At 44.3% G+C, this 26,418-nt stretch overlaps 1 protein-coding gene across 1 annotated transcript in view; it reads left to right on the top strand.

The window, feature by feature from the left end:
* LOC308227697 (voltage-dependent N-type calcium channel subunit alpha-1B-like) overlaps nt 1–26,418 on the top strand; it is a gene marked incomplete at both ends in the record, with an annotated part of 292,188 nt that overhangs the window by 227,671 nt on the left and 38,099 nt on the right. Inside the window, 8 exons of the mRNA XM_080630487.1 lie at nt 1,081–1,187; nt 10,024–10,120; nt 12,752–12,912; nt 14,053–14,190; nt 15,113–15,314; nt 16,761–16,925; nt 17,798–17,908; nt 18,055–18,138. Of these exons, the coding sequence (XP_080486613.1) occupies nt 1,081–1,187; nt 10,024–10,120; nt 12,752–12,912; nt 14,053–14,190; nt 15,113–15,314; nt 16,761–16,925; nt 17,798–17,908; nt 18,055–18,138 (1,065 nt within the window). The remainder of the gene's footprint in view (nt 1–1,080; nt 1,188–10,023; nt 10,121–12,751; nt 12,913–14,052; nt 14,191–15,112; nt 15,315–16,760; nt 16,926–17,797; nt 17,909–18,054; nt 18,139–26,418) is intronic.

The following is a 26,418-nucleotide window of genomic DNA, read 5'->3' as shown; positions in this document are numbered from 1 at the left end:
TGAAGCTGGAGAAAGAGGGTGAAGCACTACAAAGATTCCTGAGATGCCTGGAGAAGTGGTGGTGATGGAAAGCCTTACTTCCAAACGCTGTTCCTGGGTTAGGCAACGCACAACAGATGCCTTTTTGAAGTGGCTCTCCTGGTTTCTTTAATCTCCCATTTTATAAAGGAAAATAAGTATATCTTTAGTAGGTGGTTGTGTGAGAGGATAAGAAATGTGTCTGATGCAGAAGCGTCTGTGCGTGGCTAAGGACACAAGAGCTGATAGACTTCACTGAGACATGTCTGATTCTTCCTTTTTCCTTTGATGACCAGGAATATTAATAGCAACTGATTCTTGGTCTGTCACGTCTCCAAAAGTTGAGGATTTATCTTTTTACTCAGTAGGGTGTTTGGTTTTGCTAAGACCATGGGGCAGTAACTTTCCAGAAAGCACAATACTAATAAAGTAAGGATTTATTCTTGGGGTAATGATGGAGTTCGTTTTTACTGTCAGAGCAAGGTGCAAAAGAGAGGCAGAATAAAAAACAGATTTCTTTTGTTCAGTGGTAGGAATTGAAGATTTGTGAGAAAAACAACCTTACATGGGCAGTGTAGAGCTCTCAGAAAATGACACAAAACCTAGCATGGACTTCGAGACTCAACTGTAGAAGACTTTTAGCAGCATTGCAAGGACGGGGTCAGTCTTGTGCAGAAGTGCAATATCCTCTGCCAGTTGTTAACTCCTACTAATATGGTAGGATTGGGGTAGAATGAAATCAGACTGTTTGGATGTTTCACACACAGACTGCTGCTCCCAGAGATCAATGTATGTCTATTCAGAGAGTCCCGTGTAGCAGTTAGGGCTGCTGTCTCTCATGCTTTTGGTAATAGTTTATTGACTTCAGCTTTGGTTTTGACAGAGCACTCAGTGCCTATTAGACGAGCAGCTTGACTAAGTATCCAGATGTTGTCCTGCTGCTGCAAAGCCCTGTAGAAGAGTTTGTGAAGGGTCATTTGATCTAGGACATGCCTCTGTTCCTCAGTAGTGTTGATTTGGTACTTGTTTTATTAAAACTCTTTTCTTCTGTTTCTCCTGAAGATGATTGACCTGGGGCTGTTACTCCACCCTGGCTCCTACTTCCGTGACCTGTGGAATATCCTGGACTTCATTGTGGTCAGTGGGGCCTTGGTGGCATTTGCCTTCTCGTAAGTACATGTTCCTTCGCATCCCAATTTCTAGGAAATAAGCTGCAGAGGAGGCAGAACCCCGGGCACAGTCCTAGTTGAAGTGCAGCATTTGTGGCTCCCTTTCTCAGTGAAATGTTCAGTTTCTGCCCTTTATCATCTCAGAGCTGGGGGAAAGCAAAAAAATAATTCCCTATATTTGTGTTGTGGAATCCCTTGAAAATTCTCCCAGCTTTAGGGGTTCATTCGGGCCTTAAGCCAAAGTTTTTTATGACTCTTTGGGAACTTCTTTTCAAGGGCACATGGGAACAGTTTGTGGCAGTCCAGTGTCTTCAGGCAGTTGTTTTAAAACTTGTTCTTACTATAAAACAACAGTTAACGCAATTAGCTGAGAAGTCTGTGAACTCTTTACAACCTTATTTCTAGAGTCATGGATATTTCTGGTTCAAGACCTTTGGTGTTTCTCCTCCTCCTCTCTCATTCAGGGTACTTTGATTTCCAGAGAGTTTCACTTCACAGGTTAACTGCTCCCTCCCTGAAACGCAGCTCTTTACTTAGGACATTAAGGAAGCACATAGAGCGTTATTTAGTGTCATGGAGGATTTTGAGCAACAGTCACAGAGCCACATTGCCTTTTAAAAATGAAGATTAGCTTTTCTTTTGAGCATTTTTAAATGAAGAGAGCAGAGGAAGAAAAATGCAGGTTATTCAGAACCTGGGGAGCTCCGATTTGGAAGGCGGAAAGAAATTTTCCATGTATAGTTGTTGCCTATGGAATAATTGTATTGCAAATGTTTTCCTGAGACATTCTAGGAGATGACCTGGAAACAGACTTGGCCAGTTTAATCTTCTGCTAGATTAACCTTGAGTAATTACATGAACATTTAGCAGCCCATGAGCAAATTGCACTCACTTGTTTATTGACATTATGATTAGAGAAGGTGAAGGAATTGTTGTACTTGCTAATGAGAAAAAACATTCACCTTTGTCAAGGAACTGTGGAATTGTCTTGTATATTCCTGACTGCACGTAATTTTCAGCCACATCCATTACTCTTTTTATGTGCTCTGCTGATGAAAAGTACTGCCATGTCCCTTGCAGCACAAAAAGTTACTGGGACCTTTCTGGTAAGGCTGGCCTGGAGTATTTCTTGAGTTTTTCATTTTCTGAGGTGTCAAAGTTCCTTTCACGTGAAGGCTGTGAGATTTGTATTTTAGATCTTCTGTTCTTCATAGCAAATGCTGGACAAAAAAAAAATCCAAGCAAATTTCATCAAGGAGTTGATGGACAGAAGGAGATGGGATTGACATTGTCGGTATGATCTGTGAGCCAGTTGAGAAGTGACCCTTTGGGGATATTGAGGTCTGGGCTTTCTGTGCCCAATCCTACCAAAGAATTTAGATCTTGGAGCAAGTCATGTCCAATACAAGTTTTTCAAAGGAATGCTGCCCTCCCTTCTTCGTTGGAAATTTGATTTCCAGAGGAGCTGACTGCTCCTTTGTAAACAAGATTGCCCTGAAATGGAATTGCTGGACTGGTGAATGCTTTGCTTACCTCAAATTTGACATCCCAAACGAGGCTGCTTTCTAAGATTGACTAGATACGTGTGTAGCTTGGTATCCCTGCACATGAGTTTTATTAACACAACATCTTTCACAAGTGGATGTGGTCAGACTGAGTCAAGCAAAAACTTACTAAAAGAAGTATAGCAAATTTACAGAGCTCCTCTGAATTGAAGTAGAAAAGAACAATAGTATTAGACACAAATATTAGTTTGCAAAACAATATTACCCAAGTCCGTCATTCACTGAGAATTTCCCTTTTCCATTAAGAATTCAGGATTCCAAGACAGACTGGGAGAAGAGGCATTTTGTGAGCCTTTCAGAGCAACTCCATGTGCTGTGAGAACAGACTGCAGGGTTTGCCTTTAAAACATCTTCTTTTTGAACAAGATTTTCTTAGGGACAAGTTATGGATTAAAATAAGTAATTTTTAATCTTTCTGCGTCTCTTTGTGCTTAGGTTTTCTATTGCTTGCATTGGGCCATGATCATTCAGCACCTCATCAGCCTCCAAATAAATTACTTGTTACATCCCCAACTGTGCTTCATAATGGTTTGCCCCAAGCTGCTTCTGTTTTACAAGCTCTTTGAGTAAGCATTGAGCAGAGATTTGCAGAAAGCCAATGCATTAAATCTGCCTGCCTCTTTATTGTGTCCCAGATTAAAGTGAGTCAAACTTATTTCTGAGACCTGGGGAAATCTGAATTACTTCTGTGGTTTTTATTATGGCTGCAACCTCTTCTACATGCCCGTGTTTCATCAGGCAGGGAGTGCTGACATCCAATTCTGAGAACACTGCAGTGTCTTTGCTCTAACCTGTGAGCAGGAATCCAGTCACTCAGAGGAGATGATTTGCTGTCTATTCCCCCCAGTCCAGTTATGAACACTATCAAGTCTCAGACTGCTCAAATGAAAATAGATAGTCACCTCCTTAGCTCAACTACACAGTTTGGTTAAACCAAATGGATGTGCCATGCCTGCTGAAGTTGGATAATCTTGAAAAAGAGCTTTTGGAGAACAATCTGAGTAATCTTCCCCATTTTGTTAGTACATTTTTTTCCCAGCAAACACTCCAGGCCTGTCACTCAGCATCAGTGTCACTGTAAAAATGTATTTAATGTGGCTGTTACCAGGTTGTTAGCAAGAATACGTTATTGCCACTCAGTGGGTGGGATTTAATTCATGCATGCTCTTGACCTCATTGATGTCCAGTGAAGGTGATGTGGATCAACTTCTTCCTGAATAGACATGCCACTGAAAACGTAGGAAAAACAGAGCTTCCTGAAAGCTTCCATCTGGAAATGCATCCATCTGGAATATTGCAATAGGCTATTTGTTTAGGCATATGAGATAGTGTCAGTGGTTGCTGCAAGGTTCATAAAATCCATCTCAGCCTCTCAAAGTAGCTATCAGTCTGCTTTGTGCCTGGAGCTGTTTAGAAGCTCTTCTGTGCTTGACTGTACTTCAAAGCAGTAAATGCACTTTAAAATAAGGCCCCCAGTGAGACGCTAGAAACATCAGTAATACCAATGATGATGGTAATAAAATAATGTCTCCTATTTAACAATGTATTTCAAACAGAAATTCCCTTCTTTTTCTAAACATGCCATAAACATACAGACATGTTTTGGTCTTTAGGGAAGTAGAATTAGAGGAGCTTCAAGCAAGCTAGCAAATTTGGCATCAAAATTTGTCAGCCTCAGGTGTAAACTGTACTTGTTCAATAGAAATAGCTGATGAATAGTCAAAAGACACTGCATTTTTACATTTTCCACCGCAGAAAGGTGGCTGAGATGCACAGAATTTCACACAGCTCTTTGCAAAAGCAAGCAGCATTTGCCAAACAGCCAAGGTTATTATCTCCCAAAGTGTCAGGAGGAGGGAGGTAGATTCTCACCCTGTCTTGTCAGATAAAGGGCTGATGCACCATGGGGGATGTGTGGCAATAGCCTGTACAACCAACTTGTTGCTTCCTTGCTTGTTTTGATGAAGGTGGAGTTGGTGGGTGTGGGACAGGGGATGGGAATATCTGGCAGCCCATATCTCTATGTGCATGCGGGGCACTGTATAGCTTTACCTTTCTGTTTGTCATTGACTCTGCTCTTTCTTTGTCTTCTTCTTGCTGGAATCTCTCTCTAGGAGTTTCATGGGGTAATATGTTATTCCTGTCTCTTGCTGCACTGTTATGCCTGTCAACCGTGTGTACACACGCTTACCACTGTGGAAACGAACCATGTTACACCCATTGCATCGACTCCTTTGTGCCTTTATTACTCATTATTCAGTGAAATGTATTTCCCCTTAACAAACCTCATTCATCCTAATTTTCCTGAAGCAGAGGATAGAAGCAGACTAGAAAGCAAATTAGACCAGACAGTCAGAAACCATGATAAGCAGATATATTGTACAGAAAAGATTTGAGGGGATGGCTTAGTGGGGGCATTGTTAATATGGGAGCTTGCAATTCAGGAAAATCCTAATAATGAGGTTTAAAGAAGCAATTGTATTCTTAGAAGACTGCATCTCTAAACTGCATTAACAGTGCTAGAAGCTTCAGCACTAATTCTGTGCAATCTGGGCAGTGTGACTCAGTTGGGATTCAGGCTGTCATCCTCTGACATTGGCAAACAGTCTTTGACGTGAAAACAGAGTGTAGAGAGCTCTTTGAGAGGTTATCAGGGGCAATATGTAAAGGAGGAGGTAGCAAAAGTTGTGTTTAACCATCTGAAAGGAGGTGTAAGTGGTGGTGTTGGTGCAGTACAGCACAGATTTGCTTTGGGGATTGAAGAGGAGGAGGAGCTGCGTCTTCTCATGCTGTGGTTCCAAGCAGGGCAGGAGCTGGGTTGGCTCCTCTGTAACAGATAAGTCAGAGATGCAATGAAATGAACACAAGGATGTGGACCAGGAAACTGAGCACTTGTTTCTTTGTTCTACCTAGGAAACCAGATCATTTAAACCCTGGAAGAGGGTGGCTTTGTGCTTGGGCAGAGTTGTGTGACCTCACTTAGTCTTTGGTGGAGGAATTTAAGGCCAAGAGGGTTGGGATTGTTCAGCCTGGAGGTCTCTCTCTGGGGAGACCTTATTGTGGCCTCTCAGCACTTAAAAGGGGCTTATAAGAAAGATGGGGAGAGGCTTTTTATCAGAGCCTGTTGCAGTACAACAAGGGGTGATGGTCTTAACTAAAGCGGGTTGCCCAGAAAGGTGGTGGATGCTCCATTCCTGGAGACATTCCAGGCCAGGCTGGATGTGGTTCTGGGCAACTTGACGTAGTTAAAGATGTCCCTGCTCATGGCAGCGGGTTGGAATAGATGAGCTTTGAAGGTCCCTTCCAACCCAAACCATTCTATGATTCTATGAATGCATGTTCTGCCCTGGGGATCTCAGGCAATCGCACAAGGTTGTGACTCCACCTGACTCCGAATATTTGATGGCATGAGTCTGTGACACCCATGTCACGTGAAATCAGAGGTGCTGGCAGGAGCAATAGGAACAAGAAGCTCCCATTTTAAAGAGCTATTAATTTTGGAAAGGATCTTTTATTTATTAAAGGAAAAAAAAAAAGGCTGTGTCAAGCTCTTTTAAAATATTTTTAATGTTTGAAGTAGCAGCAAACTGCCCCCTCCAAAACCAGAACTGGCCTACTGCAATTTATTTCTTTGTGGTGTTCTCTTGTTTTAAGCCACTGGGCTCCTGTTTGCTGTCTGTCTTTATCTCTTCTGAGGCTCTTCTGAATTTTGCAGTTGTTATTCTGCAGTCATCTAAGATCTTGTTCCTTTCAGAGTGATGTATTTCTGTTGTGAGAAATATTCTGGTCAAATGTGTGCTTGAATACACCCTTTGACTGAATCCTAGTTCCATCTGGACCTTTTATTTCATGGAACATCTGGCTTTGTCTTAGAGTGGTGTATAAATCAGTATTGGTAGAAGGGTTCCTAAAAACACTGAAAACAACCCTTAAGGTTTTATGTGATAGGTTCGAGTAGCTGCAGAAGATCCATTTAATTAAAATGCCATTTGCATCCCTACAGTTCAGAGTACTAGTCCTCTAGAAGAAATCTCAGTGTTAGGTTCTGCTATAGAGGAATCTCACTGTGGCAAGAAATCAGAATGATTTCTCAGGATCAATATGTGACCGAGATCATAAATCCCATTAACATTTAACTGGTTGTGTTCTTTATTTGCTTAGGTGCCTGAAAGGGGGAAAAATAACAAATCAACCCTTCCTCATGACCTTCATTCAGGCAGAAGGAATTTAGTAAAACCAGAGCTGTTTGCTGTTCACCTCCAGGCTCTCAGTGCAGTCATCCACGTGCTTCCCCTTATGAAGGAAAAACAGCTTCTCTCATAGACCCAGGAGGGAGGATTTGCTCTGTCCCACCTATCCATTAGTCCCCAGTGGGTCTGTTTATCTTTCCTAGATATATTAAGCCCACAGAGGTTGTTGCTTCAGGCTTGGAGCCAACCCTGTGAGACTTGAGCTTGCTCCTTCGGAGCCAAGAAGCATCTCTGTTCTTGTCTTGAAGTTCCTTTCCAGGAGGCCTTACTAGTCCAGTTGTTATTTAGCACAGATGCATGGCAGTATAGAAGATAGGTATTTAGGTTTCCTGGAATCAGAAGCACTGGAAGACATCATGCAAAATATTCTGTGGTTCTGTTTGAACCCAGATGATGACTCTTGAGGTTTACGAGCTCAGTTGCTACCTGCCAGTGCTGTGCTGTTAAGCTGGGGCTCTGTGTGTTAACCTGCAAACCAGAAACATGGCCACAAATGATCAAGAATTGAATACAGCTCTAGCCAAGGTATCCCACCTCTTTTTTTTCTCCTGCTGCCCCAACCACATGCCCCTTAACCCTTCACTCTTCTCTCACCTCTACTTCTCTTTGTTCCCACCTCTACTTCTCTTTGTTCCCACCTCTTCACCCTCTCTTCCCTGGCTTCCTCATGTAGTTGAACTCCAAATGGCTGGGAAGCATGGAGAAACCCAAGCAATTTCCTTGGCCTTCCAGAGAGTGAAGGGACAGGAGGGCAGCCAAGTTGATGGACGTGTGCTGGGTGACTGTCAGCCATGGGCACAGCCTGGCTGGCCATGCTAGGTGGCATCTCCTTCCCGGTTACCTATTTCCCCTTCTCCTTCCCTCCTGCCACCAAATGTCCTCCTCAAGAGGCTGAACAGATGGTTTTGCAGCCAGGGTATTGCTGAAGATCTGACACAGCTGCCTGAGGATTAGGTGAGCTTCAGTCTGGGCAGCTCAGCTGGAGGCTATGGTGACAAGGAGGTGGCTGCAGTGCTCATGCAGAATCATTGCTTGCTAGGAACTGGTTCCTGTGTGATGTACTCGAGGTTACCCTGCTCTTGCAGGGGAGTGGGACTAGATGATCTTTTGAGGTCCCTTCCAACCCTCGGGATTCTGTGATTCTGTGAAAGCAAGTTGACAAAGCCAAACATGGGCCAGATCTTCATTTGTGCTGAAACCTGAAGAGAAAGCCAGTAAAAGCTGTGTCTGCAGCATCTCAATCAGATTAAAGGGTCTGTAATAAGAATGAAAAATTATTTCTTTTAAATATATAATAGTTACTTTGTGGCATAAAATCAGTCCTGTAACTCCATGAGCATCAGCTCAATCACCTGGATTTACAGCTGTGCCAGCAGTCAGGCATGATTAAAATGGTTCTGAAGCAGCCCTGAAAGATGAGATAGGGAGAGAACAGGTAAATCGCCATCCTGTTTCCCCCACCCTCCATTCCTATTAAATCATGTGCAAAGGCGGCTTGTGTTCTATGTCTAAGTCATGGGGATGCAGACCACGGCCCTCCAAAAATTCCTTGTGTTTCACTGCTTATTGCATTTCAGGCCAAGTGCAGTGACTGGTAACTGGAGAAAGAGACCAGATTGGAGACAAGAATGTGTGTTTCCAGGTTGCAGATTCAGATCCAGTGCAAGTTTTGAGTAGCACAGTATTAGCACTGAGTGAGTTATTAGTCTTTTAGAAGTAGATAAATTGCAAAAGGGCACCTTCTGGGGCTGAGCAAGGTCAGCCAGCCATAGAACTAGATGGTTTCTTCCACTCTTGGTGCTTATCCCTTAGCATTGTGCACAGGGCTGGCTGATAGAAGGGTGGGGAAAGCTTCGTGGTCCACTACCTGCTCACCTCCTGTGAGTCTCTTGGGTTACTATCACTTTGCTGTTGGAGAAGAGGAAGGTTTAGCAAACTGGAAGAGCATAGAATAGGTATATCAGCATCTATTCCACGTGTTATTCATTCACACCTGTGTTACCTCAATACAGTCTCAGACCCAAACCTCTAGTCATGATTAAAACTCTGTTAAAGATTTTCATCCATTTTTCACTCCATAAGAAACGAAGGGCAATGTTATTGTTTTGTGGTTGGGTTGGAAGAAGATATAACCATGTCCTTTTTATTTTACCATGGAAGTGCATGAGGAAAGGAACTCTGTCCTTCCCCTAAAAACCTCTCAATGGTAACAAGAGGAACGGTCTCAAGTCTTGCACTCATGTTTAACAAAAACTAAAGCCAAAATGTGACTTACAGCACCTGCATGTGTAAGTGGGAAGTTCCCTAGCACTGTTCCAGGCATGTAATATGCTGTCATGTTACATGTTTCCGCATGGGTTTGGTAGCATGTCTTCTAACAGAGACTCGAGGATGAGGTTATGAGCATGGAGCAGCTCTGGTCACCAGGAGAGCTCTGTCCCTCACCATGAAGTCTCCACTTCCTTCTGGTCGCTGTTTGCTTGTCTAGACACAGCGTCCCCAGAAGGACACAGAGGAACATCCTGCTGCCTCACCCAGGTGCCTTGGAGGCAGGAGAGCCAAGTGTGACTTTCCCACGTCTCCTGCCTGAGGCTGGGATGGATGCACTGAGCCTCTTCTCCTGGTGGCTGCAGCCAAGTGTTGCTGCTGCCCTGGCTCTTCCCATTGGCTGGGTGGGAATTTGGGGCAGGAAGGTGACCAGTTCCTGGGTGATGCTCGGTGAGTAGCTGGGAAGGGGGTGAAAGCTGGAGAGCACGTGTGGCTGAATGCCGCAGGGACCATGTCCTGTCCACAGCCTTCCTCCTGTGAGGTGATGAACACATCTCAAGCAGGCGTTCGTCTGCGGTCCTCACTAGGACAGTCTGCATTTGTGGTGAGGATGGCAACCAGAACCTGCAAAACCCCCCCAGACCAAATCAATTCCACAACCAAAACCACACGGGGAACCTATAGATGCTGTAGTTAATGACCTGACGACCAAACTATTCCCTCTCTTGTTCTTGTGCCTTTTATCCCTTGCAGAGGAACCAAAGGCAAGGACATCAACACAATCAAGTCACTGCGAGTTCTGCGAGTCCTAAGACCGCTGAAGACCATTAAACGGCTGCCAAAACTAAAGGTTAGAGAATAACCACAAAGCTTTCCTTCTCTGGAGGTTTACAACTGATCTGAGGGGAAGCTGATGGACTAAACTTATTCCAAGTTATTTCTGTTCCTTTCATTTCATTGCAATTAATCTCTTTGCCAGATTTATAAAAATAGCCATGCAGATGTTTAGCAAATGTCAAACACTTGTTTCTTTCGCAAGCACTGTGTGCAATATTATGAATTATTGTGAACCCACATTAAAATCAAACTTCTAAAAAAAGGAAAAAGAAAAAAAAAGCAAATAAATTGAATTACAGTTCATGAGTGTGATGCTTTTAGTAATGATACAGGAGAAAACAGATTTTGGAGGGTTTGGCTTTCCCTAGAGAACTTCACATGAATATTGCAAGATAATCCACAGTCCGTCTAAAGAGAAGTGTCATTGCTGTATGAGGACTTTAACTCTGTTCATCTTTTCTGTTAAAGGATATATAACACAGGGTTTTGCAGCAGCACCCTTTCATCTCTAGGATACTATGTTATAAAGTAGAATTAAAGTAATGGCCTGTGGTTACTTATTCAACACCATTTCACAAAGGCTTTGAGATACAGCCAGCCCCTGGAAGCAGAGAATGGAGGGAGCTACAAGATTCAATTCAATTTCTGCAACTCTTGAATACCTATTGGAGAACATCTTCATGTGGCATCACTGCTTGCATGCTCTTTTCTGTGAGAGATGGGGAAAAAACCGATGGGTGCATTTGCAATGGTGAAACTATGTCTGACAAATCCTGGTGCTGCATAGTGGCACATAAAAATCAGGATCAGCTGTTCTATAGATTTGCTTTTGTCCTTACCCAAAATTCACATTTTAATAATTTTGATTTTATGTGGTTTTATGCATACTATATTTACCTCAATAGATAAGGAAGAGTAAAGTTGAACAATGTAGAAAATGGTCTTTAGTTGTTTAGAAGTTTGAAATGTACAGCTTTTAAGTCATAAACCAGTCAACAGTAGCTCAGGGTGCTGAATGCTTTTTATTGAATGTCTTCCTTATTCTCAAGCAGTTTTACAGAGTAATTTTACCACTTCTAGAGAAGCATTCAAAACTCTTTATGTGAAGCAGAAGTCATATTCATATGGTTTGTGAACTGAACTGTGTTCAGTTCTGGGCCCCTCACTACAAGAAAGACATTGAGGTGCTGGAGCGGGGCCAGAGAAGGGCACTGGAGCTGGTGCAGGGCCTGGAGCACAGTGTGATGGGGAAGGGATGAGGGACCTGGGGGGTTCAGTCTGGAGAAGAGAAGGCTCAGGGGGGACCTGATCGCTCCCTACAAGTGCCTGACAGGAGGATGGAGCCAGGAGGGGCTGGGCTCTGCTCCCAAGGAACAAGGGATGGGACAAGAGGAACCGGCCTCAAGCTGCACCAGGGCAGGTTTAGATGGAGCTGAGGAACAATTCCTGCCCCAGAGGGTGCTCAGGCATTGGAACAGGCTGCCCAGGGCAGGGCTGCAGGCACTGTCCCTGCAAGTGTTCACACAGCGTGGAGACGAGGCCTCAGTGCCATGGGTTAGTGGTGGCCTTGGCAGTGCTGGGGAATGGTTGGACTGGATGAGCTTAGAGGGCTTCTCCAATCTGGACATTTCTATGACTAAAAGTCTTCACAATTCTGTAATTAATTTTTTTCCTGAGCATTGTCTTGTATGCAATAATCAATAAGATTAATGGGGAGATTTAGAGATATTTCCAGTGTTTTAAATCAGGATTTCTGGGTAGCATCAGGAATACAATTTTGTGAATTATTCACTTCCATTCAGAGAGACAGGAGCAGTATTGTACAAACCCCATGCTCGGGCAGTAAAACTGCTCCATTTCTGTTATTATGACAAACATCTCAGACTAAAATTAAACTACAAATGACAATGAATCAGTGACTAATAACCACACCATAAATGTATTTGAGAAGTTCGTTGCAGGGAGTTCAGAAGTGACATATGCTGACTGGATTAGTCACTTTGTTTTGAAAGGCAGTTCATAAGAGAAATGTTATTTGAAGGATTTGGTTTGTATCTGGCATATTGTCCTTATTATTCAACAGTTCAAGTAATGGTCAACAAGTAACGTATTTGATGAGGTTTTACTTGTCTGGTAAGTGGGAGTAAATTAAACTGAAGTACATTTCACATTTCATAATTGTCTGTGATTCTGTGACTTCCATGGCCTGGTTTGGGTTGGAAGGGACTTTAATGCTCATCCAGTTCCAACCCCCTGCCACGGGCAGGGACACCAACACTAGAACAGGTTGCTTCAAGCCCCGTCCAACCTGGCCTTGAACTCTGCCAGGGATGGGACACTTTTGCTTAAGATTAATGCAACTGAATGAGCTGTGATTGTCTTTAAACTTTATGGGCAGCACCAGACAATTGAGTGGCACAGTCGAACTCACCAAGAAAGCAGGAGATGTAAGAGGCTTGTGGTGTTATTTCTCACAGCTGAAGCATGACTCTTGGTTAAACACTTGGTGTGCGAATCCATAAAGACACCCATGGGTTGTAGGTTGGGTCATTACCCCTGGGTGCAATTAGATACCAGATGCCAAGATACTAGATGCACTTCTCCTTCCTTTCAACCCTTTAACTTTGTTCTCCTCCATCCCCAGGCTGTCTTTGACTGCGTAGTGAATTCCCTGAAGAATGTCCTCAATATCCTCATCGTTTACATGCTCTTCATGTTCATTTTTGCTGTCATTGCTGTGCAGCTCTTCAAAGGCAGGTTCTTCTACTGCACTGATGAGTCAAAGGAGCTGGAGAAGGACTGCAGGTATGGCTGGGGGCAGGGTCTGCAGGGGTATCCCCATTTAGCTTTGGCAGCAGCAGCTCCCTGACTGCCCCAGAGCTTCAGTTGGGTATCTGCTGAGCTTGGTGAATCTCCTGTAAGTAAGAGCAATGCTTCAGCACAATTACCCTAGAGGTGAACTCTTCCTTTTGTTGTTTCAACAGCTGCATCATTCTTGGCTCTGATCTAGCAGATGCTTAATGATGCAGGGGAGCAGGATGCTTCCCCAGTAAGGGCTAGGTGTGATTTTACGCTAAGGGGTTTTTGAAGAGATGGTGTGACTCCTTTCTACTTGCTGCCTTGATTCTTTGGGCTCATATGAACTAGAAAAGCAGAATGAATGAATAACCAGAAGTGAGTTGGCAGGAAGTTAGAGTGCTCTTAATTAGCTGGAAAAGGGGACAGTACTTGAATATCTTAAAAGCCCTGTCCTGTTTTGTCCTTTGCAGCAGACTGTCACAGTGTATTACCACAACATGCATCTTTCTCACTTGCCTTTTTTCTTGGTGCTCAAACCACATCCTCAGCACTGCCCATGTCTGCCTTCATTACCCCTCTTCTGCTGCCTGACAAGTGCAGGACACATCCCTGGTGGGACCACATCCATGTATGCAATAGCTGTGGAGACTGTTGCTGCAGCTCTTGTTTGCAATACAGCAGACGAATACATTACAGAAAGGAATGTGAAATTACAGAGAGAAATGTGAAGTTACAGAAGAATGTACGTTGTAGGCTGGAGGGGAACTCTGCAGATGCCAGGTTCCTTAGACCATAAGGACAGATCCAGTCCAGAAGTAGGAACCAGAGACTTCTCCCTATCGAGCAGCACAGTTTTCTGTGGGTCAGACAATTTGGGGTCAGCATGCTCTTAATTGCTGGCTTTGCTTAATGAATGAATGCCGTGATTACTATTTCTTTCATTTTTAGACCCCAGTCCAGTTTCTGTGGCTCAAAATGCCTTGAATAAGCCCTTCTGTTACAACCCTCGGGGCTATCTCTTTATTTGTCTTTAATACATAGCACAGCTGGACTCTGCTCCTGGGGCTTTTCCATGATCCTCCGTGAGTCAGATGAAGCGGCTGATTTGCTTTAATTCTCTCAATCTGAATTGCTGCTTTTTCCTAGGGGTCAGTACCTCGATTATGAAAAAAATGAGGTGGAGGCACAGCCCAGGGAATGGAAAAAGTATGAGTTCCACTACGACAACGTGCTCTGGGCTCTGCTCACGCTCTTCACTGTCTCCACAGGAGAAGGGTGGCCAACGTGAGTACACAGGGCTCCAGGGTCAGTGATCATGGAGGTAACGGTATCTTTCCACAGCTCTGAAGGACACGTAAGCAGCGGTGACCTGTGTAATAAGAACAGTCTTCTCCCAGCTAAGCTTTTATTTCCCCTTGTGTGATTATTGAGTGAATCAGCAGCAGGGCTCTGCGCTTTCCTTGCCATTCCTCTGAGCTTGCAGAGGGATGCTTAGGCGGTATTCAGTACTTAGTAGCTTGCTTGCTCCAGTGTTTTGGACTTGCACACCTTCCTGAAGTGTACCAATTGACAATGGAAATGTAAGAAAAAGAGGGGGAAAAGGTATTGTGACCTATGCTGAAAGTATGCTGGGTATGACTGTCCCAAAGTTACTGACTGTACCAAAGTTACATTTACTGTTCAGCATATGACTTTATTTTGGCACACTTTTCTGCTGTGAAACATGGAGTACAAATCATGGTCAGGGTTTCTCCATGGCAGGACTTCTCTGTCCTTCATGTTCAACTGTTTTGTAAGATAAAAAATAAAGCACACAGCACCAGTCTTCTTTTTCCAGTCCCTCAGTGTGTTCCCCTACTCAGAGATAATCCCTGCATTTCTTTTCCCACCCTTACTTTTCATCCCTGTTGATCCGAAAAGAGAAGCGAGATCTAACTGTATCCTCTCCCCTTGGCCAAGGGGGATAAATGGATCTGTACCCAGCAAATCTCCATCATTCTGACCGAATGGTGAAAACAGAAAGGGTTTCCCTAAAAATATCCTCAAGGACAACTTCTTCCCAGCCATAATGATGGGAATGAGTTTGACCTGAGCATATGGGGAACACCCTTCACATGAGTGAAGGCCATTGAGTGGCTATCAAGGTGTCATTGGTGCTTCACGCTGGTTTCATTGACTTTTCTTCTCTCTTTGCGCTTGATTGCAGTGTGCTGAAGCACTCGGTGGATGCCACCTACGAGGAACAGGGCCCCAGCCCTGGCTACCGAATGGAAATGTCTATCTTTTACGTGGTGTATTTTGTTGTCTTCCCTTTTTTCTTTGTGAACATCTTTGTGGCGTTAATCATCATCACCTTCCAAGAGCAAGGAGATAAAGTGATGTCAGAGTGCAGCCTTGAGAAAAATGAGGTACCCGTGTCTTCTGAATCTGGGGGCTCAGAGCACCACGATTCCAGTGCAAACCCACTCCTCATCCCTCCCATGCCTTAGGGGGCTTTGGAGCAGTCATTATCTGAGGGGGTATGGTGTACAGACCAAATACAGACTGTTTCAGCTTCTGCACAAAACCAGGTAGAGCCCCCAGTCCCGCACATTAGCAAGCACTATCACACGTCCCTCTGAACTGCACCTCTGCTTCACAGTGAAGGTAGACTTGCGTGTTAGCTCAAGCATGTAGGTGTGAAAGGAGGTAAATCTTCGGCCTTTTAGAAGCCAGTCATCAGAAACCAAACTGAACTATAGTTTCTACAACTCCTAAAGGAAAGCTCCTCTCACCAGGCTGGTTTTGTGCCTGGCTGAGATGATGTCCTGAGAGCAGCCAAAAGCAGGTGCCTTGGGAATAGTGTAAGACCAGGACAAGAACATATGAGGCTCAGGAACATCCCAAATTGGACATGGATTTATTTAGTGTATCTCTCTTTGATGGATGTGCTGTTTCCTCCCAAACCCATGCAGATGTTTAGCATCTGCAACATCCTTTGTCTGGGGTGCCACAGCCTCAATGACCTGTTGTACGAAAACCCATCTCTTTTCATTTATTTTGAAACTGGAACCTGACTGTTGATGAAAAGAGATGACTTATTAATCAGTTGTTATTTAGTGCATTGTTTGTCTATTTGTCCAAAATAAAGCAGAATATTTAGAGGTGTTTTACTCTTGTTATTCTTAAACTGAGCAGAAAGTATTTTTGCAGTAACTTATGAATTCTTACCTAAATCCAAGCTGAGAAAATGCTCCAGAATTAAATGTTCTTGTAGGTAGAAATCAATTTTTAACTAGTGTTATGCTTATAATAATGTGAACAGGAATCGGCAACTAAGGGGGTCTTTGAGGTTTCAAACAGTGATATTTGTTGGATAATTTGTAGGTAAAGTTCAGTTCACATTCTATGAAATGTTATTAGCTACAGAGATTTTGCTCTGTGTGAGAACATACCTGAATTTCCCAATAGTTTTTAAGCACAAATAACATCTTTACCAATCCTCTGCTTTCTACAATTGCACATCAAGAGGAACTGGCAGTGTTTTCTGAAGTGAGCCTGTGCATTTAAGACTCCTTTCCCTAAGTAGGACCTACCAGGAGCTGGGTTGTGATGGAAAACTGTCTCCTAGGATTGCAGAAGACCATAGGGGTGTTTGGGGGTTTAATATTTTAGCAAATGGCTAAAAGTTATCACTATCTGGGCATCTTGGGCTGCATTTTACAGTAGTCATCAGTACTCACATCGTATGTGAGAAACACTTAGAAATACCATCGTCCACTAAATGCTCTGCTCACTCTCCCAGTCTGGTATCTCGACTGATGAAGGCTGTCAGCCCTTTTCTGTTTTCTTTTCATCCCCTTTTTGTTTTGTAGAGGGCCTGCATAGACTTCGCCATAAGTGCCAAGCCACTGACCCGCTACATGCCTCAGAACAAGCAATCTTTTCAGTACAAGATGTGGAAATTTGTGGTGTCCCCTCCCTTTGAGTATTTTATCATGGTCATGATTGCACTCAATACCATTGTCCTCATGATGAAGGTTAGTGGGCTCTTCCTGAATCTTTGCGAGTCTGGGTGAGTGAATGTGGTGTTTGCTGGAGAGGCTTTGTAATCTTGATCTAAGAGCTGGGGGATGATCAGCAGGAACAACTACCCCTTCTCATCTGCCTGGTGCCATTTTCAAATGCCTTGTGATCATGTTTTGATGCCTCGGTCCCCAAAGGGAGGTGATTTTGTTGTGATGAGATATTGAGAATGGGATTTCTGCCACTCAGCACTGTTTTGGCTCATAGCCCCTTCAGTATGTGACCAGTGGGATAGGAACTGGGATCTGCTGGTCCTGAGCTCCCAGCTCAACCTGGGCTTCCAGCTGCAGAGTAGAGTCACTTGAGGATGCTCAAAATCCAGCCATGCCAGGAGAATGGCTACAATTTGCAGCAGTGTCAGGCTTCTGGGATGTGATCCACAGTGCTTAGGAGGAAAGATGCAGGTGGCTGGATATTGTGGATGATCTGCCCTCCTACCTCTTGTCTAGCTTAGAGTATCTTCACAGTCAAGGGGTCACCATATTCTCGGGGTCTTCTGGAAAAATCACAGCTCTGTTCTTGTCCTCTGGTTTTGAAAATGCCTTTTCTCGCCCTGGTCCATGTTGTGCTTACAGGGAGATGTATGCCAGCAACAGTCCTCCAGCCCTGGGGCTCTTCTCCAGCTGCCCCATTAGGATAGCACGGAGGCAACAGTGTGCTTCTGGAGTGGCATGAGTAACTGTGTTGTGTCCCCAGGTCTTGCTTAAAGTAAGCACAAGATCTAGCACTAAAATTAGCAGGAGTCCTGCAGTCAGACAGGTCAGTGAGGAAGCTTTTATTCTGTAAGTGATCCTCCAGTAACAGCCTTTCTTCCATCCTGGTTTAGTTCTATGATGCTCCAGAAGCATACGAAGAAATGTTGAAATGCCTGAATATTGTGTTTACATCCATGTTTTCAATGGAATGTGTGCTGAAGATCATTGCCTTTGGTGTGCTGGTATGTGCCTTCCTCATTTACTTTCAACTGATTCCTCTCTATGTGAAATGCTTGTATTTCATGATGTGCATTTAAAAACCCCTGTGTTGCAAAGAGAAAAATAACCCCTGGATCCCCTCTGTCCCCTTTGTGTTTTCATTTGGCAGAATTATTTCCGAGATGCCTGGAATGTCTTTGATTTTGTAACAGTGTTGGGAAGTATTACTGATATTTTAGTAACAGAGATTGCGGTAAGTACACTTTGCTCAATTTGCTTCATTTACAAACAAAGCTGTACCCTGTCAAGACATTGCACCTTCTCCCTACCAGCCTTATTCCCTAGAGCTGCCTCTGGGACTCAGTGTGTGATGACGTCTTTGGGTGACCTGGCAGCCTGGTTCCATTAGCTCTACTCTTTCCATGGAGACAAGCACAGCCCCAAAGACTCTCATGCAAAAGCTCTGATGAGCACGACAGTGCTAGTGACCCTGTCAGAAAGCAGCCTTTCTTTCTTGTTCAGCACATGGCTCTAACTCTGAGCCATTTTTACCTATTAATGGAAAAATCCTGTTGAATTTAACAGAGGGAAAAGATTAAAAGGGTTCTGTTGAAGACCGCTGGTTTATAGTGTGAGGTGCTTTGCAGGGCACACAGACACGTCTGTCCCCTTGGGGCTCCTACCCAGTCTTGGTCACGAGGCAGAATGAAGGTGATAAGAGGAGCAAGAAGGCGAGGGGTGATGGGAACACAGAAAGAGCCAGAAACTCATCAGCCTGGACTGTGTGTTTGGTGCATTTCTGTTCTGTGCACAAAAGCTTTGTGAGGCAACGATTCAAACAACTTCACCAGAGGGTTTTCTGACCAGCCGTGCACTGGCTGCTGTTCCCCTGCTAATGTGGCCTGCAGATGACACGAAGTGTACAAACTTGCCATTAAATTCAAGAGGATTTTTCCATGCGGGTAGCAAATGTCTCACTCAAGCCTTGACAACCTGGTGCTACCCATTCTATGAATTGCTCCTCCCCATTCCCAGTGCATGTTTTAGCTGAGGATGCTGTATCTCGATGTGATGAATTTGAACTTTACCATAATATCTTTTTTCTCAGTCCCTGGGATTTGCTTATAGATCTGTTTGGTGTGTGCTGAGAACTATGCTCCCAGACTTCTTTACAGGACATTCAGCTGGTGGTGAAGACCATGCTACTGTTTCCAACAAAATTCGCTATAATCTATCCTCTTTGGTACAAAAAACCACTCTCCCCCCCCCCCCCCCCCAGTTTTAATCCCCACATGAATGGTGCTCATTTAATGGTTGGTTAATCCTATCATGTAGGTTTTGGATTACCTTTTGCTCTCAATGCACAGCTTACAGCCAGGGTAAAGTGGCTCAGATCAAACACAAAGTCTAACCACCACTTCTTTGAGTGTCAGAATCCTTGCACTGATGCTTTTTCCCACTCCCTTCCATGGGACACACTTTCTTGCCAGTCTCAGGTCCCCAAACTTTTGCCTTGGTTTGAAACTCGGTGAAAACCTTTGCAAGTCAGCTACAAACAGAGGCTGATGCTTCTCTTCCACCCCTCCTTTGACTGGGAAGAAGCATCACAGCCAACTTGCACGTGGTAAGGGAGCCTATGGTCTCTCAGACGTTGGTATCTTCTCCTTTAGGAAGATGTCTCCTTCACAACACCAAGCCCACATGCTTCTTGTTAAAATCCTGCTTTGTACAGCTAGTCAGCAGGCAGAGAGCAGGATCAGTGTTGCCTGTTCTCTGCTTGGCAGTAACGTCTCTGGTTTCCAACACCAAAGGCAGCAGCAATTTGGGGATGCCTTTGAAGAGCAGTATGAATTACCTCTAAAACCAGTCAGTAAACTCGAGTAGTGTTAAGCTCCCAACCACCTATTCTCCTTTCCATTATCCTCCCAGGTAGTAATGGTGAGGCTTTTGGTTTGGGAATCCTAGATCCTTTAAGTCAAACCTTTGAGAGAGCTTTCTAATGTAATTTAACATCTTTCCCTGGCAGTCTGTACAATACAAAGCTGCTCACAAACATGTCTTAAACATAAAAGCCATATGTTCCCCAGTACCACTCCAGCCCCTGACCTCTTGGTCCTCTGTCTCAGGCCACTGACATCTTTAAGTCTTCCCCTTCTTCAACTTTTCCATATAGCTATCACATCTCCTTTCCATGTGTTTTCTCTTGGGGCACATAGGGTGGAAAACCAGCAGAAGCATCCAGCACTCTGCTCTGGTTCTCTTTTGTTGGCTCCATAATAGGTCGTAGCATGCGTTATTCTGACCCACAGTGCATCAGGCAAACCCAAGAAGTCCCAAAGTTGCCTGGGAAAATCCAGGACTGTTTTGCCACCTGGGAAGTGGCACAATACATGGATATTCTGGAAGAGTTACGCTTTAATCCATCTTTGTAACATATAACTTGCTATTTTGCTGAACTAGAGGTGCACCTAAGTCACTTACATACTTCTGGTATTTAGAACCTATTAAAAAATGCAGAAAGGGGTTGGAAAACCTGATGCAATGACAGTGAATAAACTGTTTGCAAACAGCAGGGATCAAGGCAGGGCCAAGCCGGTGAGTGCCTCAGTCACAGAGCACAGATCAGGTGTGTGGCCTCAAGTCTTCAATCCCACAGCCTCTGCTCAAACTCTTCTTGCCCGTTAGATTTCCAGGTAGGGCAGAGGAGTAACTAAGAGTCGGGATGAAGACTGACGCTGCACAAAACACAGTAGCTAGTGCTGAACCCCATTTCATCAGCTTCCTGGCTCAGTTCACAATCAAACAAAGTGGAGAACAGGTCTTTTCTTGTCGCAACTCAGAGTTCTGTCCACAGCAGAGGATGCCCTCTTGTCCCTTTGCCTCCCTCTGCTCCAGCCTCTCCTCGGCTAGCAAGCAACCATGGGGATAGCTGAGTGGCACCCCCCCATTAGTCCTTCCGTGAGCATTCAGCCCCATTATTCCCCATTCACCCAGGCTGAGAAGTGGAGGTCACCCGCTCAGGTGACCCCCACAATGTGAACTTGATGCTTCTGTGCCTGTAACAACCACCCAAGGATCACAGAATCCCAGCCTGGTTTGGCTTGGAAAGGACCTTAAGACCATCCAATTCCAACCCCTGCCACGGGCAGGGACACCTTCCACTAGAGCAGCTTGCTCCAAGCCCCTGTGTCCAACCTGGCCTTGAACACTGCCAGGGATGGGGCATTCACAACTGCAGTTCCCTACAGAGAGAGGACGTTATCTGGGTATAACTTCAAGATGAGGTTCACATGTAGTTACAGGAGCACCGCTTTTCTCCATGACTATCTTTTCCAGCTATAAGGTAAATGAACCTGCTCACCTGGGCAGTCTCACCTCTGCTTCCACCAGCTGTGCTACATGGGTATTTTAACCCTCTGAAAAGTAAAGATAAAAGGAAAAGACATGTTGATTAACTGCTTTATTTTGATTTTCTAGTCATGTCATATGTAATTTACTTTGTGAATGCAGTGGAATATGTATATATATTTTTTTATTTCCTTAGGCAAAAACACATATGTCAGTTTTTTATCCTCTCAGTGACTGAGGTATAACAGGGGGCACCAAGGAGGAGGTGTCCAAATGGGCATATAGCAAACTGACATCTATTTCTATGCCTGGAAATACAAAAACCATCCTGAGAAGTGTTTGTGAATTGCCTCCCAATTTGCATTACAAAGTGAAATGCAAATATCTACTGCACTGTCTGTGTTACCCTTTAGGATCCAGAACCTGTTTTGGTTTGAAGCATTTTTTGATTTATATAACTACCACAAAATAACACCCCCTAAAACCCCAACAGTTTCTTTTCCAGTGAAATTTTCAGAGTTTCCTTTTTTGCTTGTCCTGATTACTCATTTTCTCTTTTTGTTTCCTGTTTTGTTCTTTATTTTCCTTATCTACCTGCTGAATCACGCCATCCAATCAACATACAATGCGAAAACCATGTCTCCGTCTGTATGTTGTGCACCTGCTGCTCAAAAAAACCCAATAAATTTGTAAATAACCTTGCAAAATCCCCATCCATGACAACATCACATATAGGACACGGTTGGTTTCATTGAATTTAAGCAATTCTTTAAATTCTCTGCTTTTATTTTCTCTCGTTTTTCTTTAATTTGACTCGTTTTTGATGAGATTTCCGATTGCACTGGTGAAAAAAAGCCTCACTGCAGCGTGCCTCAAAACTGGCTTCTGTCCTGCATCTTCTTCCCCTTGGCTAATTGGTGACGTGAGGCAAATGCAGTTACCAATAGCCTGTTCTCTGCTCTTTGTTACACCTGGCAATGATAAAGGGGAAACTGACACTTGCTTTATTTTGGTGGAAAATTGAATGAGAATAGGAGGGAAGGATGCTGCTGGGATGACCTGGAGTACAGAAGATTGGCTGGCTGGAAAACCCTACCTTTTGTGAGCGGTGGAACCAAATTCAGCTCTCAGAAACTGGTTTTCTTTCATGGTGAGATGCATTGAGCTTTCTGCAAAGGGAAGCACTACCTTTCAGAGAGATGCCTTACAGGTACTTTAAGCCCATGGTTTACACTGTAAGGTAAGGCAAAACAAATGATTGGAGTGGTTACAGACTTACTTCTCTCAAATCAAAAGAGAACTCATAGGAAAGAGGGACTTTGAAAACTCTTTGTGATACCAGCATATAGAAGCATTTTGCCACCACAGTGGACACAGAGTCCCTGGATGCAAAAGCAAAGATCTAAAGTAAAATGCAGAAGCCCTGTTATGAACAGGGCCGAAAAGCACTGGCAACCAGATCCCACTGGGAATTTAGTGTCTGGCTCTAAAGATGCCTTTGGCAATACTGGCCTTTGTCTTTGAAAATCATAAATTAAGCAAAATGGAATGAATAAGGAAAAATACAATCTAAAAAATACAGATAATTGTCTTGGCTATGGTTAATAACACAAACGAGACCATAAGCTTATCAAAACTACTTGCTTGGCTACCTGACAACAGCTCTTGGATCTCTGTTAATGTCTGGTCTTCCTGTTGCACAGTTGCTGTTAAGAAGTAAAGCAGAGCAAATCTTTATGGCAGACTGCAAATACCCTCTGTGTGTGCTTCCTGGAGGGTCACGGAAGGGAATTGTCTGCTAGGAAGTAGCACAGAAAAAGATGACAATGTGTAGGTTAAAATAAGCCTAGCACAATCTGAGAATTGGAGCTGTTACAGATGCGTGGGAGCTGAGAGAATGTCTTCGGACACTTCATCTTCTGCACCCCTGGTGCAGGCAGCACAGACGAGTGCTCTGGCATCAGCTGCACACAGGGGAAAAGTGCTGGAAAAAATCAGCTGATTTCTGTTTGGCCAACTTTTGGCCTTGTTGCTGTTAAAGATTTAAATGCTCATCTCAAGGTTTGTTAGGATTGCGGTCTCTCTGGTCATGTGTGCAGGTCCGGGATCCCTCTATCACTCAGCATCCAAGACGGATCTTTGGAGCACCAAGCTGTCCTCTGGAGCTGCCTTCTTCCTTCCACTGCTGATGATGGGAGCATACAGTGACTGCAGCAGAATCACCAGAGTTTAAAGATAGGAGGGAATGAGGAGAGATCTGGGCATCACACACAAAATCACTTCTGGCTCAGCATGAAAGGACACAATATGATATGCCTATAACTGCAGTGTCCCCAAGACACAGACCAGTGTGGCAAACATCTTCAGCCTTTTAAAATCAGCAAGGCTTTCCTAAAGTTTCAGAGGAAGCCAAGACCCTGTGCAAGATTCAGAATCTCCTCTTCATTACTGATTTGGGACATTTAAATGGGAACACAGCCATTTCCTCTAGATTAGTTCCTTAGCACAATAAGTTAATTCTTGGTGATGCCGGATGAAGACAACTGCCAAAGCTTCCTGAGTGATCCCATTCTTGGCTTGGTTGGATTCCTCTTCCCCACAGCTCTTTGTGACTTTGGGTGAGCCTTTCATTTTGAGGACAGAAAACTGAATTTTCAAGCCCAAGGGGTGGTTGTGTTCTGCAACAGGGCTGGACAAAGAAGCAGGGATGAGCAGCTCAAATTCTCCCAAATTCATTGCGGCGTAATGGAACCTCCTACTACATCCTGCAGAGCTTGTCCAGCCACAGCACAAACCCCTCATATTCCTGCTGCAGGTTTCAAGATCCAAAATGTTACTGAGCTGGTGCTTTGCCACTAGTGTACAGAATGGAGCTTGTTCCTCATCCCTGTGGATGGTGGACACAGCACGGAGGAAACCACTCTGCTGCTGAAGAACAGATCTGAGCAATGATTGTATACCCTAATCTTCATGTCTTTTCAGCAGGGAAAACACACTAAGACAGGGCAAAGGGGCTTTCAGCCCATGGTGGGACAACAATCAAGGCCAGTTCTTTATCTGTTACATCCTGCTTTGCAGTTTGCTCAGGGAATGATATCGCTCAACTGAGCTTTGGTCATACTCTGGTCAGGGGAAGCTGTGGCTGTGCCCATCACCCCAGAGCCTGGTGGGTGACTGTGGGCCTTTGGTACCAGAGCTCCCTCTTTAAGGAAAATAGTGACAGGCCAGGAGGAAAGGTTTTTCAAACATGATTTGCCAGTCCTCAGGTGGATCATAAAATCATAAAGCTACGGTGCTTCTCATGAGCACCAGCCAGCCTTTAGCATCTGTGCAACAGCAAAGCAAACGAAAACCTGGAAAGCAACACCTTGATAACCCAGAGGATGGTCATCTGTGTGTAATGTGGTGGCTAAGTGGGAGGAAAATTGATGCACATTGCTGTTATATACAAGAAATATTGCAATGTGGAGTTTCCCCTTTGACTGCATGTGGTTCTAATACCTGCCTGGACAGCTGAGGTGTCGAAGGATGGGTTTTCTACCTGGTGTGCTGAGGGTTACACACGTGGAGCCCTTCCATCCATCACGAGCGTGTGTAACTTTGCCTCCCTACGAACAGCGCAGAGAACAGTCCTTCGATCAGTCTGCAGATGTTAGTGACTGGATTTTCCTGGGTTGTGAGTGATTCCCAGCAGAGCCTAGGCTTTGGCTGCACTTGAAGAAATGGCACTGTATGAGTCAGGGAGGGCCTGGGGAAAGAAAGAAAAGGTTATGGACTGTTTGTCCCTCCAAACCCCAGGGAGTGGGTAGTTATAGATGTAAGTGCAGAGTTTCGAGCCTCCCGTTCCATACCGTACATATGGACACTATCCTATATAATGCCGCATGTAACACAGGGATAGCCTGGGCTAAGTATGACCTTGCAGTCGGCCTAGACCAAAGCTGATGTTAAGCATCATGTCAGCTGTGATGACGAGATTATAGCAAAGCCTGAACAAAACAATGTTCTTCCTGTTAAGCTTCAGTAAAACAAGGAAAAAGGGAGGTAAGGCAGGTTCATAGACAGACAGATCCTGCACATGCTCCTTGAAGGCACTTTGGGTCTGGCTTGAGTGTTGCTCTGAAGGTAACTTGTCAGACTTGCAGCATGATGCCCAAGCGCCATGAACATTACACAAAAGGTCTGATCCAGTGCGGAGACCTTCCATCATTAAATGGGCTCTGGGTTAAACCTTTGCCCTGCACTGGTTGACTCTGCTCTGCAGAGGTCTATCAGCCAGTGCCACAGGGGAAACAGGCTGCTAAGGACCAGATTAGTGATGGTACCTTGTTATCTAACCATGGTCCAGCTCTGCCCCTGGGTCTTACATGACCCTTACCTGTTGAGCTGGCATTTTGTGAAGGGATGTGAAAAATGAACCAGAAACTGATGCTAAGAGACAAGTGTTGAAGTTCTAGTGCCTATTTTGCTGACCTTGAACAACCCAGGGGAATCCTCGCTTGTGTTTTGCCTGCCGGAGCTGAACTCTGTTGCTGACTTGAATGAGCTCAGTGTTGTCTGCTCTTTCATTGAACATACCTGTGCTTTTCTCTTTTCTCTTTATTTGAGGATTGAGTCTGATATACGGTCTGTGCCTAACTCTGAGCTGCTTGTGTTTTTAAAATGAGAGAAACCGAGTGCATGCCTGAGACTGATTTCTTGAACTCTGGGATTGGTGGAATGCGATGCTAATGCCCCCAAAACTGAGCTGGCGTTTAAATAAATGAATAGATCCAACAAGCCCCCCCAAATTCAGCACGAGCTCTGTAGCCAAATGAGCAAGAAATGTGGGTCATTTCAGTATGACTGGGTATCTCCTGGTAAAGCAATAATACAAGGAAAGACTATTTTTGCTTGTCTTTACCAACTGGAGCTCCTTATGATTATATTTTCCACTCCACTGCTCGATAGTTTCAAGTGGGATGCTTTCTCTTTAGTTTACTCAGTCAAATAAGTGGCTGCGAACAGAGATTCATAAATAAGCAAATTGGAATTAGTATGGAAAGGGGGGATTTTTTAATCTCCTTAAAATAGGAGGGCAAGAGGGATCTGGCTTTTGCATGTTTTGGTTTGTAAAGAACCCTCTCTAGATTAGCTCATTGGGCAAGAAAACTCTTTTCCCTGAAGGAAAGATAAAAATGGGGTG

This window comes from Psittacula echo (genome assembly GCF_963264785.1).
Source record: "Psittacula echo genome assembly, chromosome: 16".
Classification (NCBI taxonomy): Eukaryota; Metazoa; Chordata; class Aves; order Psittaciformes; family Psittacidae; genus Psittacula; species Psittacula echo.
The sequence above is the reverse complement of the archived record's forward strand: the minus strand, read 5'-3'. Positions and strand labels throughout refer to the sequence as shown.